This window comes from Notolabrus celidotus, chromosome 11, assembly GCF_009762535.1.
Source record: "Notolabrus celidotus isolate fNotCel1 chromosome 11, fNotCel1.pri, whole genome shotgun sequence".
NCBI classification, from domain to species: domain Eukaryota; kingdom Metazoa; phylum Chordata; class Actinopteri; order Labriformes; family Labridae; genus Notolabrus; species Notolabrus celidotus.
The window spans coordinates 21,970,092-21,986,989 of record NC_048282.1 but is presented as its reverse complement, the minus strand read 5'-3'; the positions used below and the strand labels follow the sequence as shown (position 1 = coordinate 21,986,989).

The 16,898-nt window shown below is 41.3% G+C and overlaps 1 protein-coding gene across 1 annotated transcript in view; it reads right to left on the bottom strand.

The window, feature by feature from the left end:
• LOC117821268 (cadherin-4-like) overlaps positions 1-16,898 on the bottom strand; it is a 334,441-nt gene that overhangs the window by 184,306 nt on the left and 133,237 nt on the right. The window contains exon 4 of the mRNA XM_034695419.1: positions 6,557-6,580. Coding sequence (XP_034551310.1) covers positions 6,557-6,580 — 24 coding nt within the window. The remainder of the gene's footprint in view (positions 1-6,556; positions 6,581-16,898) is intronic.

The window sequence follows — 16,898 nt, the reverse complement described above, 5'->3', positions numbered from 1 at the left end:
GTCGGAGAGGCTCTTTGTGGCTGGATTTACAAGGCTGTTAATAGCTGAGAAGATCACATGAGGATTACTGTGCTGTGATTATCAGTAACCATTTTAGAGAATTTTAAATTCTGTGTTAAATACTAATGCATTTTTCAAGAGTGCAAACATAAACCAATTGTCTAGTTTCCGCACTGAGCGTTTCTGTATTCTGTTTTTGAATTAGAAACATCTTTTATTCTTTTCTATTAGTCTCTGCTGTCCTGTCAGATGTAGCCTTTAGCTAATTACTGAAGTTACCAAACCATCACAAGAAGAGGGAGCTCAAGTTTAAGATGAATTATTTATACATTTAGATACTTTTAAACAGCTTCAGGCATGAGATAAAATCAGTTACAGCAAATAAATCCTTGATTAGGCTGCATTAGATCTGTCAGCATAATGTGCAGCAGCAGTTGGCTTTTAATCATATATAAGAATAAAACTCAAAACATTAATATTATTATACTTTAGATATCATCACCCTATTAAAATAATGGCCCATGTCATTTTTTTTGTATAAACACAAAAAACCTTACCAAATGCAGAGCATATTATATTTCTTAATCATTTTAATCAAAAAGGCCTTGACAGTGGATGACTGTTGACATACATAGAACGTTGTGTGTCCATTATGTAACATTAAAGAATAAAGTGACTTAGGCCAATTTTCAAACATTTTAGTGTGACTTAGCCAACTTTAAACCTGGCTTAAACTGTCATTTTATAGTGCAAACTCAAAACTGAAATTACCCTGAGTTAAATTAAACAAACGTCAGGTAAATCAAATTGGTCAGGGGGCAGTCCCTTTCCTCACATCTCCAGGTCTTCTTTGCTGAGTTTTTATTGAACTTAACCCATTTCCAACATCCAGTTTTGACAACTTTTTGAAACCTGACTATTAACTGTTCTTTAATTCCACAAAGCAAACTCAAAGCGTAAATAACTCTAACCTAAATTGAACAAATGTCAGGTCAATCAAACGCTGAGGAGGCATGTCCCTCTCTTCACTAGTCCAGCTCTTCTTTGCTGGGTTTTTGTTCCTATCCAAGTACTATTCAGTTTATCCCCTGAATCTTCATTCTCTGTCATTTTGATGTGCCTAACTATGTGGCAAATTGTCAAAGAAGTGATGACACTCGATGGGCATCACATGTTTCATGGACTGAAGGTCCTGGAACTTCCTCTCTTTGATTGGCAGAGCATGCAGGAACACTCTGATCCATGCCATCGGCTTACTTGGCACCTGTACCCTCTGTGGTAGTGCATCCCACTCAGACAATTTATCCTAAAGAATCAAAAATTTTGACTTAGGACAAGAATAAAATGGCCTATGTCACACTCTTGACATAGGCCATTGTCCTATAGGGGCATAAAGAGCATAATCCTTTCAACTAAGGATTAAGGCAATTTTAACAGAGGTGGCCAGAATCATCAAGAGATGATTTAGGCCAAAAACTGATTTTCATCAAAAAATGACATAGGCCATTATTTTAATAGGGTGACGATATAATACTTCCTTCTAAATCTGACACTTTTTCAGAGAGTGTAAGACAAAAAATAAAAAATCAGAATCTGGAAAATAACAAGCTAAGAGTCTACTCCTCTTCATGGTAGCTTTGCTTTGACTCAACTTCTTGAGCCAAAGAAAGTGTTTCCTTGTAGAATTATACCTTCAAGTAGTTTCTCAAAGTCCTTCTAAGACGGCTTTGCAAAGCAAGAGTAACACTAGAGTCTGGAGGCAGCAGCCCACATTGTCAGAAATTCACACACATTTATCTGAAATCCTGTCTTCAGATTCCTCGACATGGAGCTAAACAGGTAGTTACACAAGAAGAAGGGGAAATTACTGGTGTGAGGAAGGAGTATATGTTTCCAATTTAACAGTGGAAGGAAGAAGGGAAGATTTATAGATGAATAAAGGAGAGGAGAAAGAAAAGATAGATGTTGTGAAGAGTGAAGTTTCCTTTTTGTAGATGTGTGCTGACAGGTAAATTAGCATGTGCGGCTAATGGGGGCAAAAAGCGTCCGAGCCCTCGCCGGCAGCCTTTCAGTCTGATAAACAGGCAGCTTGTTGACCCAACCAATGCCTGTGTCACTCTGTTTCTCAGCTTGTCAACACACAAACATCCTCCTTCTTTGACACTGACTGGCAGAGTGACACACACACACACACACACACACACACACACACACACACACACACACACACACACAGACAGACACTACACCATGCAAGTGCACATTATGCTGCCATGCGTGTCCACAGAGGAGGTAACTTAATCTAATGGTGAAGAATGCGTAAGAGATGAATCTTGAAATGTTCAGAAAGCCTTTTGAGATGTGAGATTTTTTGATTGATCTTCTGTCAGGCTGCTTTTTTAGCAGAATTGAGAGGCAAGTGAAAATCCCGGATCACAGCATGCATCTTGAATGGAGCGTGTGGAGTTGTTTGCAATCTGCTCATCAAGGCAAGGGGTAAATCTCTCTCATGCAGCTTACTTCTATTCTCCACCTTCCTGCACATTGAGGGAATCAATAGGCAGATTGCTGTCTCTGAATCTCTGTCATCCTGTGTTTCTTCTAATCACTTTGGTGTGAATACTCTTGGTACCATGTTAGAGCAATGAATCCACACCCTTGTGTTTGTGTGCATGCACACGTGAGTCTGTTCGTGCGTTGTGTTCGTGCACGTGCATAAACGGTAGTTGATATGCATTAAAGACACTGCGCTTGGGTATTACCACATATCAATGTGCCTGTCTTCTCCTAGCGGGTGTCTGAATGTTTCATCTAATCATTAAACGCTGACAGGCTTCACAGAGTAGTGCCACTGATCCCCGTCAGAGGACTAAGGGGCCTGACTTCATTAGCCCTGTTAGTACAAAGCTGCTTTACCCTCACTCACGCCTGGCTTAACCTGCGCAGCGATAAACGCTGCAAGGAGGATGGGAGATAGGCAGAGGGAGAGGGTGAAATAAACGGAAAGAATGAACAAAGGTGTTTAAAGAGAGAGGCAAAGGTGCCAAAGTCAGGTACAGAGGAAGAGGTAGTGAGAAAGGGGAGAGTGCAGAGCGTGTGAACCTGCAGTGTTCAGAGACGGGGGAGAGGTTGAAGCTCAAAGTGCCGTTTGAACTGAGAGGGATTTACAAATGTAAGAACGAGCACAACAATCAATTCACTTGCCTCGTAATTAATCAATTATCACACTGTCGCATTGACAGGTAAAGTGCCTCACCGAGATTCCAGCGTGAGGCTCTTCTGAGTTGAAGAATTAGCATTGACCTCTGTGCACATTTGCATCCACACTCATGCACGAGCTAATCCATGCCTGCACACAAGCGCATAAAAGATATGCACACACATCGTTGTCCTCAGCATATTTCGCCACCACAATTCATATGGTTCCCCTCCCACCAGGACACCCCCTCCCCTACCAAAACACTCTGTCTTTTTCTCCTGCCAGCAGAGGTTTTTGGCCGGCTTAAGTACGCCCACAGGCCCCTGAGGGACAGCCTGTGACGGATGGCACTGCGTGTGACTCCGATTCGATTCAGCCCATTTGATAAATTTATTGCTGGCATTTTGAAAATGAAATTAGAGGGACAACTCCTGGAGACTGTTTTTCCAGCACAGGTGCCATAAATACACTTCATTTGGCAGAGCTGAGGGAGGAGGACAGTGAGGGGGCTGTGAGGCGATGGATAAAGGATGTCATGGTAGGGGGGCAGATAGTGTGGATGTTCCACTGGAGATGAGAGCTAAGGAATAAGGTCACATTATAATGAGGTCCTGTATTAATCATTTTATTGGTGAGTTACAACAGTAAAGGTTATTCAACCGCTGCATGACTACTGTGGACTTTAATACTATATGTGCTGGCCTTCAGTCTTACATGTGTAAAGCAGCATTGTACCTGCAAAAGCCACATCGTTCAGGTGTAATAATAGCAGACTAAGGGCCTGATCTACTAAGATCCCAAATAACAATTGCATGTGCTATTTAGGGGCGTGTTGCGGGTGATCTACTATGATTGCGTGAGCAATGGATAACAGGTGCAAAAGTGGTCCGGACCGCCCTTAAATAAGGATTTTGCGGGTGCTACCAGCTGTCACCATGGAGAGTTTGGGAGAGCAGAGAGGCCGTAAACCAAAAATGAAGTTTGAAGCCATGGAGTTGGAGGTCTTGGTGGAGGAGGCAAATAAACACACTGGTGACAATGGCCGTCAATGCCCTGGCAACAGTCGGGAGGTCATACAGTGGCAGTCCTTCAACTGAGCCGCCGGTGGATGAAGAGGGAGGAGAGAGCACAGGAGATGAACGTTCATTACGCACGTGCGAGACGCCAGCACCAACTGTGATGGTGCGCTGGAATAATCCAGATGCAAGAAAATGCAGTGTTGCAAGGAGCTCAAAAATGGCATTGCTGGATAGACGATACGTATCTACTATTTTTGTTTCTGACAGTCCAAATACGTTGAAACGCGCACGGAGGATTCTCTCTCTCCATCGTCTGTCATTGCACCTATGCCTCCTTCTCGCCACAGTGACCGCAGCCATTTTTGCGCAACGCTGTGCTAAACATGCTAAATATAGATGCAAAAACACCGACCGCAATCGGTTTCAGGTTTGATAAATCACATTGCGTGTGCTAAAGGATTACATTTGCATCTCCTCCTTCCAGTATTTTGGGCGCTCTGATAATCTGCATGTATTCTGCATATTCATGACGGCAAACACACTAAATGGATTGTGCGTGCTATTTTGCTCATTTGACAGACGCAATGCTCGGTGCTCCCAGTTAGTACATCAGCTTTGCACACGCTATCAAGTTTGCACATTTTTTTATACACGCAAACCTTTAGTAGATCGGGCCCTTAGTCTGCAGGAGGTTGACATAGCAAGTGCGCACAAATGTCGTGCTTTCACCCCGTTTCATTCAGACACATTCAAAACACACACACACACATTTTCAAGCCAGTCTTTTCAGAAAGTGCGCACACAAAAGCATTGGTTTCTGTGCATAATGTTTGCCACACTGCCCCGTGGCTCTTCAGTACCAATAGCACTGCCATAAGTGCAAAACCATCTCTATCTGGCAGTGTATGGATGAATACGGCAAGGTGTTTTTCTTCATGGCAACCCGAATTTGTCGCACAGAGAGACAGAGAATGTTTCTGTTGATGCTTCCGACTGCGCACACTTGACTCGGGTATATTGGAGAAGAAAGACATACAAACAAATACAAGTCAGACAGAGGCATGGACACACATGTGCTAACAAAAGGGAGCATTCATTCACTGTCAGGGATGTGTGGCCTTACTCATCTCCCCTCTCATACAGAAGTGGGTGTTTCTATGTGTGTGTGTGTGTGTGTGTGTGTGTGTGTGTGTGTGTGTGTGTGTTCGGGCTGTTATGTAGGGATGATGTACACCATGCCAGCCTCTGCTCTCCTCCAACATTCATCAGAGAGGGCGGCCCAGGCAACAACATCACTTACCTTTATGGGCCTCTCTGACAGCATCATACACTGCATAGTCGTCGAATGCATAGGCCTCACCAATCTATGTGTGTGTGAGGTTGAGGGTGAGGGCACACTATGTGTAACCTGTCAGCCTGTTGTACTCTATCAGTGCCTCTTGTGTTGTGATGACACGCAGCTCCAAACAGATCTAAAGCATTGTAAGCTGAAACATGTCCCCATCCTCCAAAGATAATCTCCTGCTGTTTAGGTTTGTTCAAATCTACATGTTGAGCACATCATATCAAGATCCAGGTGACAATGGAAATATTTTCACCTGCATTCTGCTCTGCTGTGGTGAGAGCAAGTGAAAAACAACAGATAAGTTCTTATGAGCACAGCTGGAATCCAAAGAAAGTTTCAACAAAATCAGTGGGGAGTTTTTCCTCAGTGATTGTATGCTCCTGCTTTGCAATCACAGAGCGTGACACACACTCCGCCACGACTGTACTTCCACTCTGAATCCTGCAGGCTGCCACTCACAACCAAACCCCCGGAGCTGTTCAGGGAAGTTAAACCATGTGGCCCTGTTATTGCTCAGATATAAAACAGCCTACAGTTACATCTCTACAAACATCTCCCCCCTCCTACATCTCCTGTGTCTTCCTGAAGATCCGTTATGCAAAACATTACCTCCCTCAACCTCCCATTAACAAGCACATGAAAGTGTGGAGGAGTCGGAACAGAACTGTGATTAGACCGAACATGAGACTTACAGAAAGTGATGCATAAACACAGGCTGTAGGCTGTCTATCATCGCGGGAGAGCTGGATAATTTTGTCTAGGTGTCAGTGGGTGTGAGTGATTGACTTTGTAATCAAACAGATTGTTCTGTAACAGAAACACTGGATGATTCAGTTTCAAATCAACATCAACAACACGGTGAAATGTTTTTCATCTCATTAGTAAAAAAAAAAAGAAAAGGTGAACACACAGAAGCGCAGAGCAAAACACCCACATGACACCCATCTGAGAATTCATGGGGATCCACAGGTGAGTGATGGAGTGCTGTCTTACCTTTTTGTGATGACATGGTGGTATCTGCAGATAAAAGAGAGGAGACACACGGAAGAATGTGTTAGCAGCTGTCAGCAGAGTGTATAGCAGACACATAAAATGCAGGAGATGACAGCCGCAGCAGTGATTTGCTGCGAGGGAAACAAGCCACCCATGAGGATAAACAGACAGGGGGGGAGGTTGTGCAGAACCAGAGGGGGGTCTCTCATCTCAGGCCTGCGAAGAATATCCACTTCACCCAACTCATGCACACTTACTTGTGCTCGAATATGCAAACTCACAAAGCGACACACACAGCAGGAGTGCTGAGTAGTATACACAAATACAAAGCAGTTTTTATTCAGAGGGACCAGGTGAAGGAAGAAAAGCATCCAAGCAAATATGTGTTTGAAAGGAGAAGAAGTAGAAAGATGAGAGTCTCCAGACCCCTGAAAAAAAACCTGATCTCTTACGCAATTTCCCCAGAGTGAGCTTTCTAATAGGTAAAAGTAATGTCTTTGAGGAGCAGTCAGACAAAGCAAATCAAATGCTTTCAGAAAGCATTTTTGGTTTAGAACCCGCCAGAGACACACTCGTAGCTCGCGAGGTGTGGATCAAAACACGGGCAGCTAGGAGGAAGGATATACTGCAACATTCACACACAATAATAAGCAGAGTGAAAAAGAAAATACAGTAAATGTAGCTTATTGCCCTCATAAAATATTTACATGACAAGTGTTTGTAAGATCCAAGGTTTCATTTTTATTTAACAGACTTGTCAAACCTACAGGGAGGCAATTCTTTTCACAACTTCTTTTTATAACTTTGTACTTTCAGCAGCTCAAATCCTACAGAACACTTTTCTCCTGGCAGTGTGCCCGAAAAGCCCAAATGGCTACAGACATGGGAGGGGAATAATTGAATCCAGGTGGATTTGTGGAGTGCTGGACTGAGGAAGCGATAATCCAAAGCTCTGCCTAATTGCCAGAGTAAAGATGGCGCCCATTGTGGGGGTGGCATCAGTGTGTATCAAGGCAGTGTGGCGTGGGATTGGACTGAGCATTACGGCTTTACACACTTTTGTTTTAGGAGGTGTTACAGTGGATTTGAGCAAATATTGGCCCTCTGGTTATTACATGGTCTGATTGTCTGCTATGCGACTGTCCATAAGCTCTGAACGTCAACCCTAATCTGAGAGGGGGCTTCAAATAATTAGTCAGTGAAGCACTCTCACAGCCCAGCGCAGTCAGCCTTATCACTAAAAGAAAATCCTTGGTCCATTTCCTTCTCCCCCCAAAGGCTTACAAACTCTCACCACTGTTAAAACCTTCAGAATAGAAACACAGGCGATAAAAAAATTACCCAACACGTCAAATTTGCAGGCCCGTATCCTGCTGTTCTTGCCTTTAATTATGGAAAAGAATGTCTCAGTCTGACAAAAGCACAATCTTTCATAGATTTCTGAAAAAGGAGAGCTTTGACACTCATGAATAAAATGTTTTTTTTACATTACAACTTATTCCCAACATCTATCTCTGATAATGAAAACATCTTATCCACCGGGGAGTGCTTCAAACTTAACAGCTTTAATTTAACATGTTTAAAAGAAACTACAAGTCTTTTAAAAAATGATGTGACACTCTGTTTCAGCGCCTCGTTTAACAAAACTGTCTTTCTGCAGGACATATTACACCACACAACATTCATCAGAAGTAAAACAAATGTTCTTCAGCAGAGTCTGTGCCAGAAGACAGCAGCAAACTGAGACATAGTTTAATGTGTGAATTAAAAAAAATAAAAAATCTAAAGTATTATGTAACATTACTGAGAGCCCATTGGATCTTTCCATGTATTTGAAGCTTACAGGGATTAGAATGAAAGCCAAAACCATGAGTCTTACAAGTTTGAGCGACTAAGACAGCAGCAGTGACAGGTAACTGGTGGGCATCAGACACACATTTCATTTATTCTAGCACCTCTCATGATTTACATGCACTTAAAGCTGGATTTCTGCAGCACATAAGGAGCTCAACAGACTTCCACTGCTGCTGCTGCTAGGAAACATTTTTAGAAGTAAGGTTGAAATCTAGCATCAAGTTAACCCTGTAAAAAAAGACACCGCACATCAATTTGAGTTGTATGCTGCATCCTCGATAGACACTCACAGGGATAAATTAAAGACAGCACAACTAAACCGTGATTCAATTTGATACAACAGGGCATTATGATTATTATGGATTAATTAATTACCCCTACACACAGTTACCTGCAGTACACAGCAGGGTGCCACATCATGTTACACTGTCTCTCTTTGCAGGCTGGTCTATGTTGAGTAAGGGAGACATCTAAGAAAGCATGGTTCTTTATTTCAACAGACAGCACATCTTCACTCTCCAGAACTTGCTGAATCAGAGCAAAGACACCATGCTGATTAGTGTTAGCACACATAAACAACACTGCTGTTTAGGGAGGTAAAGAATAACCCCATCTGATAAGAGCATTTCTTCCCAGCTATCAGTGGCTTATATGGATTTGGAGACTAATTTGCCGGGGAATATGTGAGTGGCGTTTTGATGCGCTCGTGCCCCCACAGCAGTGCTCCCCTGGGTTTGAGTATTATGTAAAGTAGGCCACATGTCAATACAGGTTTCTCACTGCAAACTATGCATGCAAGTCTGGTAAAGTTGAGCCTGGCCAAGAGGTGCCCGAGGACGTACAGATAAAAGTTGTTGATGGATTTATGTAATACGGAAATAAACATTGTACAAAATGTTGTGCTTTCCTTTTCACAAATTAAGAGGATGAAAGAAGGAGATAAAGGAATAGAATGCAATGAGAGGAAGGCTGACACCACGACAATTCATTACTCATTTTAGCGGACATGCAGACTCTTATCATAGGACTTAAATGTAATACGATGTTAATACTTTGGAAGGAGACGAGTCAAGCAGGAAACACAAAACAAGTAAGGAAGTTACTTCACACTAAATGATGGAGATGTTTCTGTGCTTTATATAGTGACTGACGCCAACTGAATTGAGTTTCCTGTCAAATTACTTTGTGTCAAGAAGGATCGGACTTAAAAGTAAGAATTATTAATAATGCAAGATCACAGGCAGGGGTTGCTACTAATTATGTTACCCTGTGATTTTTAATGACCAGAGTTGCCATGACGGTTGCAATGTTTTCAGTGTTTATTACCCAGCTGTGTTGAATCCTTGATTCTGATTGGTCACAACATCATAGCATTGGTAGTTAGCTAACCTGTTCACACCATAGACTGTATTTATATAATGGACAGCGTAGCTCCGCCTTTTCCCATTGGACGGTTTTGAAGCCAAAATATCCTGTTCCAGAACGCTGACATCTTGTAAATATTCTGCAGCCAGAGTCTGCGCAGTAGGGATTCTGTGTGTTTCCATGGTAACAAGCTCCGCCCTACAGCATACCGTCCTGAGGTCCAACAGAGTTTCTCTCTACAGCAGCTGTCAATCAAAGTAAAACTGGATGTAAAACCCCGTTTTTTAACCTCTAATAACTAACGAAAAAGAAACTTTTCAGAAAAAAGAGGCCTTGAACAGAAAACAGTCAAATAATAACTACATATCACCACAGCATACAGAGGTGAGAAACATTTGTATGACGTATTTATTTTTTGAAGTTTGACCGCAGCCCCATTCAAATGAATGGGGGAGACGGAGTTATTGACCTATACTGCAGCCAGCCACTAGGGGGAGCAGTTTTTGTGACAGCCTCACTTCGAGCCGAGCGAGATGACGTCCATTTTATAGACAGTCTATGGTTCACACATGTCATATTAAGTCAGTCTATCTTAACATTTTACATTTGTCTGTTGAAAATGTGGCAAAATGTTCCGTTAGTGTTCCAAATGAGTAATCATTGTAGCAAGAACTAGTGAGTGTTGGAAATGTAAATATACAGTTGAATGTGACTTATTACAACTAAGCAGGCTAAAGTTTGAACTTGACAGTGAATTGAAACATTCAGTTTGATGTCTATTTGGAGGCTGATGAAAAAACATTACCATGGAAGCTTTACCGACCAGGGAATCAGATAACTATTATAAGCTGCAGCTCAGGTCAGATGCTGTTTTCAAAATGGCCTGCTACATACTACATACTGCATTTGAATTTAGTATGTAGTATGACTGCTCTGTTGGATCTGATCTACAGTATGCTGAGCCAGACGTTGCTGGATTTCCAGTTTTGGGAAAGCGGAATTAAACAACGGTCAAGCTGATGGAGAAACTGCTTCTTTAGCATCACCAAGGATTTAAAAAGTTAGGAAGTGGTTTATATGGAATTTAATAGTTAATAGTAAAATCTGAGTTCCCCCCATCAAAGAAGAAGAAAAAAGAAAAAGCAGAATGAGCGCTGTGCATTGTGGGAAACAGTATGGGAAGGAGACTGGTCTGATGTATAGTGAGACATTTTTCCGAATCAGTACGACATCCGGGAGTTTTGGCATACTGCAAATTTTGTTCTTTTTCATATACTACATACTGAATTTAGGACAAATCAGTACGTAATACTGCTCACCCTGTGAGGATGCTAATTTGTATAACGTCCCATTCACTGTATATTATCTTTTATTTTCTTACCAGAAAAGTAAATATTAAAATATCTGTTAATTGGTCCAAAAAGGATCCAGTTGCTTAATGTTATTCTGCTTCCTGTGGTTGCCATTTAAAAACTTCGTGGTGAAAAATTTAAACAACTTTAAGAGCAGCTGCCAAGAAGATAGTGAAAAGAACCACCGGAGCATTTTCTAATGACACCAGAAAGGTTTTGAAAAGCCTTTATTTGTCGAGAGTCATTTTTAGAGACATGTAAACACACTTTGTAGAGAAAAAGAAAAAACGATTTCTCAAAAAATAGACAACGCTCTAACATGACCAATAACACAAAAGTTGCCATAGTGAGCAAAAGTGCTGTGTTGAAAAGTTGACAAAGCCTTTGTACAACTGCTGATCATCAGCGCCAGGCTGTTGTCAGCACTTTTTTGCACAGTTTGGCACATTTTGTACCATCTGTCACATGAGGAGATCAAAATATAGAACATTATATGCAAGGCAAGCTTCAACTTGATTGAGAATGCTCTCTCTGCTGTAACCAATGAGCTCCTTCTTTCTACCCTTACTGCATGTCTAAATGAAAAACTGGCACACCTGCTCAGGACTAGATTGAAGCCATAAACAGCATGTGATGGATTTTACTTCAGTTAATGATGATAGTGAGAACAATGATCAGCAGCGAAGAGAGCAGCTTCAAAAATAGTATCTCTCAGGTGCAAATTTCTCGGATCCTGCCCTTTTTCCCTCTTCTTCCTCTTGTCTCTCCTAATTTATATTTTCAACCTTGACTACTGTCACCAACACTTTTTCAGCTCTTTGGTGTGACCCCTAATGTGAGGACAGCTGGATAATTTTACATGCAAATGCTGCTGATCAGCCATTTCTAAAGGGACAGACTGTACTGCTGAAACTAAGATCAGTGAAATCCTCAGATTAAATTAGGGACACAAACTTTAGTTCCAGGTTGCTGCTTTGCATTTCCTCTCTTTCAAGCTTTAACAGTTATATTTGTGAGGGACCTGAATGCTCTTAGGTTGTCACACTCTGCATTCAAAAAAACAGAAAGCAACTTGTAATGATCAGCAACACAGCCAAAGCTCTGCAGACATTTGAAGTTCTAAACGACAAACAGAAGTCAATGGAATCCTGTCATGCAGATGGTCTTTAAGAGATGATAAGTACAGGCATGATGACATCCTTGTTCTGTAAAATGTTAAGTGTATACCGGAAGGAATCATCCCCTGATCCTTAACATAGACTATTCATCCCAGCCTGATTGAATTAGACTGCTATTGGAAACCTGTCGCCTATTGACCTCTTAAAGTTGTGGCCTTCCAGCGGTCCGCTGTGGGAATAGTTTTAATTACAGCCAGAAATTGGGTTCGATTTTATCCCCATCATGAAGTGAGAAATCCGTACAGCTAATCATCGCTTCATCAAGACAAATGAAGAGCTGATCATCACTGGAGGCTACGGCAAAAATGCATGTATGAATGAATTGTTGCTGTGTTGGCATGGCTGCATGTATGCGCACAAGCACATGAATGTAGGTATAATTAAGGCCCGAGCACCGACAAGGAGAAGGTCCTATTGTAACCCTAAGGATTTTTCTTTCTTTCTACCTAGTAAAGTAAATTGCCTTTTTGGAGCCTTCAACATACCCGAAAACTCACCAAACTTGACACACTCATCAGGCCTGGCTACATTATGATGGTCCCGTGCAAAAAGCCCCACAAATCCCTCAATAGCACCCCCTTCTTTCCAACTGGGCACCCCTCAACACAGTTCAACTTATATGCATGACATTTTTTTCACATATCTATCAGGCCAAGTCCTACATACCTAATGTCATGGTGAAATCCCAACAGGAAGTTGGCCATCTTTTTTTCCCCAGTTTTTCACCTGATTTGCAAGGGTACGAATTTAAGAGATCTTGCCCTAGGCCTTTTCTCCGATCAATTCCAAACCACACACATTTTGTAGTAAACACATTAACGAATCAAAGTTATCAGAAAAATGTTGGAAATCTAAAAATTGTGGGCGTGGCAGACATGCAGGCGATGCATCAAACGCACATGTCTCGCCATAAACAGGAAATTGATTTTTAGGCAAAATCTCACCAAATCAGCCACACGCATAGGATGCGCATCCCATTTTTATATTTTGGGACTCTTGTCCAAAAATTAAAAAATCTGCTCCAAAGCGCTCCCTAAAGGGTTAAAAAAAGGGTAAAATAACCCTACCCATAGAGTTTTGGTTTTTTTTGCGAAGTGCACGATTTTGAAAATGCATATTCAGGACATCAGGACGCACAAAAAAGCCTCTTGCACCCATATCCTAAAACCAACAGGAGAAGCGCCACCTAGCTTTTAATGTGAAAAATGGCCCCCAAGTAAGGGTGCATACTTTTACGGTACACAGCAACACCTGCTGCACATCAGGCGGTGGCGTACATCAGGTGGTGGTTGCAAGTGTGCGAGGGCCCGTCGATCGCAGCTTGCAGCTTTAATTATGTTTGTTTCTAGGTGTTAACTTCATGGAGTACAGTGTGCAGTAAGGCATGAAGACTGCAGTGAGAACAAATGTGGCTGTCTACAGATGATTAACCACTATTGATATATTGTCTCTATAATGTAATTAGGATAAATTCCAACAATGTAGCTGTTCGTCTGTTAATCACTCTCACTATGGTGGACAGTGACAGAAGGAACTGTGTGATGGATGGTGACACCAGTTAGTTGTTAACGGTGACCTAGATTTTAATGATTCTAGGAGAACTAAGTGATGGCACAGCTCTTCTCAGATAAGACAAATAAATCACAGAAATCTTACATGAAAGAGGCAGAATTCATGTTCAGTGCTTTAAAACCTTAGAGGAAATAATGTTCCATAAGAGTTGGGATATTGTGCAAAATGTTCATAAAACAGATTCTGATGGTTAGAAAATCATGTAAAATCTATATTTGATAGTACACAGTGCAAAGACAACAAATCAAATGTTAAACCTGAACATTGTATTGTTTTTATGAAAAAAATATATGCTCATTTTAAATGTGATGCCAGCAACATATTGAAAAAAAAAATGGGACAGGTCCATTTTAAATAGTCTAGGTTCCAAATAAGTTGCAGGCGCTTCTGGATCATGTTTATTTATGGTTTCCTCATTGCATGGTACAGTTTTAACCTGCATTTGTGGATGCGACAAACTGAGTTCACAGATAATGTTTTCTGGAGTGATTTTGAGCTCATGCAGTGACTTCCACTACAGAGTCATGTCTGTTTCAGGCAAAGCAGTCTGAGTGCCCAAAGATTGTGTTCAGTATTGGTGGTGAGCATTGTCTCTTCCTGTGCTCACCCAGTCTCTCACAGAGTGATAGACCTCTTCCCATCTGTCTGTCTAGAATGCCCTTTTTATACCCACTCATGTTACTAACCTGTTGCTAATCAATGTCATTGATTTGGAGATGTTTCTCCAGTGTTTTCTTTTAGCATTACACACCTTTTTCTGTGTTTTTTTGTCCTAGTCCCAACTGTTTTGAAATGTGTTGCTGGCATCCAATTAAAAATGAGCATTTAGTTTTTAAATGCATTTTTCAATTGCAAAATTTGATATGTTGTATTGGTACTGTTTCAATGAAATGTAGGTTTTAATTATTTGCAAACCATCAAAAGGTGTTTTTATCAACATTTTACACAGCGTCCAAATTCATATGGAATTGGGGTTGTACAAGTCTTTAAAATAGGAGACTGGTGTTAAAATAAATATGTCACTTTTTGCTCCAAACTACAGTCAGGAGAAAAAAATGAGAAGACTTTTTTCATACAGCCAGACTGTCTGAGGGTTTAGAGATTACACTTCTGTTTTTAACTATTGATGAGAGGAAGGCAAATCATAAACTGGGTGGGTTAATCTTTAAACCAGCAGCCAAAAAATTAGATATGAGTGAGCTTCAGCTTATTTAGCGCTTTGTTTCTAACAGTTTGCAACTTGGAAACGTAAGATACTGCAGGAAGAGGGTACATAGACTAGAGTTGCCACCCGTTAGTTTTTCCCAGAATTGTTCTCTTTTTTTCTCCAGCTGTCCCAGGAAAATAAAAATCTCTCCCCAGACACAATTTGTCCCGTTTTTGGGGAAAATGCAATAACCTCATTTGATTTCCTTCGTTCTGTAGTATTTAAAGGTCCCTGTGCTTCTGCGGCTATTTAAAATTGTCACTATTTACTTCCCGTCTATGCGTATGTCAAACCTGCGTGCCCTAGCGCTCAAAGCAGGGAGGGAGACTTCACCGAAGAGAGACAGCAAGCTGAATTGACCGACGTACTCCGCTCTGAGGTCTTCTTTTCAACTTTTGGCGTCTCAATTTGAAATGAGAGGAGAGACGACTGACGAGGAAGGAGATGGAGCAAATACATGCAAGCTACCAGCACGAAAAAAACACATACTAGTTATAATCCTGACTGGGCGACACTGTCAGAGTTTGAATGGATACGGCCAACCCAGGGAGACAATTTTTCTGCCACATGCATTTTGTGCCCTGCGAAAATCTCCCTAAAATATGAAGGGAAAACGCATTGGAAATCCACGCAAAAACATAAAAGCGTCAAGCTGTGGTATCAAACTAACAAAAACAGGCAGCCATTGTAACTTTTCTGACCAAAAAAGGTTCACCAGAGGAAGACAAGATTGCAGTGGCAGAGCTTACTAGTGTCCTATGTCCAAATTTTATGTTCATCTGGTCAGTCTGAACTGGTAATAGTGGCTGAGCCCTCCGCCCCAAACAATTGGTCGAGTGTCCCCACAAATCCAGACACTGTGCATGGTTTAAATATTCATAACATGTTTTTTCTCTGGTGCACAAACACGTGTGTACATCACATGTTCCATTAAACTCATATCTTAAAATTGTGTGTCTGTGCCCTGTCTCGACAGAAGAAAACAAAAAGACAGAACACAATCCTAGGTTTTAATTAGCTGAGTGTAGCGCATGCTCATCTGCTATGTGCTGCACGGGGAGCGCGGGGAGTGCTGCCTTCTTGCTCATTATGTACTAATGAGTTGTCTATTAATGAAAATGGAAAGCATTTATTTTGTGAGCACAAAGGGTTCAGCTGGATTAATTACTGCACTACAGCAACAAAATGAAAACAGAAAGTGCAGCATCACTCTTGTGTGGCACATTACCCATTAACCAACTGTTATCAGGGCCCGGCCAACGCTGCTGCACGACACACAACAGGAGCAGAAAGTGTTCGCACAGGCCATTTAAACTTCATGTACTCTGAAGGTTTGATGCATTTTTCCACAACTTCTGAAATGCACACATGGTTATTATCGTACAAGTCCACTCAGAAAGAACACCATGTAACATAAAACACTGTCTGCGATAATTATGATGGCATTTAAACCAGCAGGCACCAGCCATTGAAACTACATATGGACTGAAGGTTTGATACATTTTTTCACAATTTCCGGTATCAACACATGATTATTCTTGTGCAAGTCCACTTAGAAAGAACACCATGTAACATAAAACACTTTCTGCAATAATAATGATGGCTGTTAAACCAGCAGGCGAGAGTTTCAAGACAGCTTTTTCTTCACAGACAATAAAATGATTTCAAGGTTACTGCATGATCGTGTTGTTAAATGTCAGAAATACAGCAGAAAAAGTAGAATCCTTTTAAGAAATATCACTTTGTTGTGCCAAGTTCCTTTCCAAACGGTGATCAGAATCATTCTAATAGCCTGTTGATAGCTTGATTTCCCA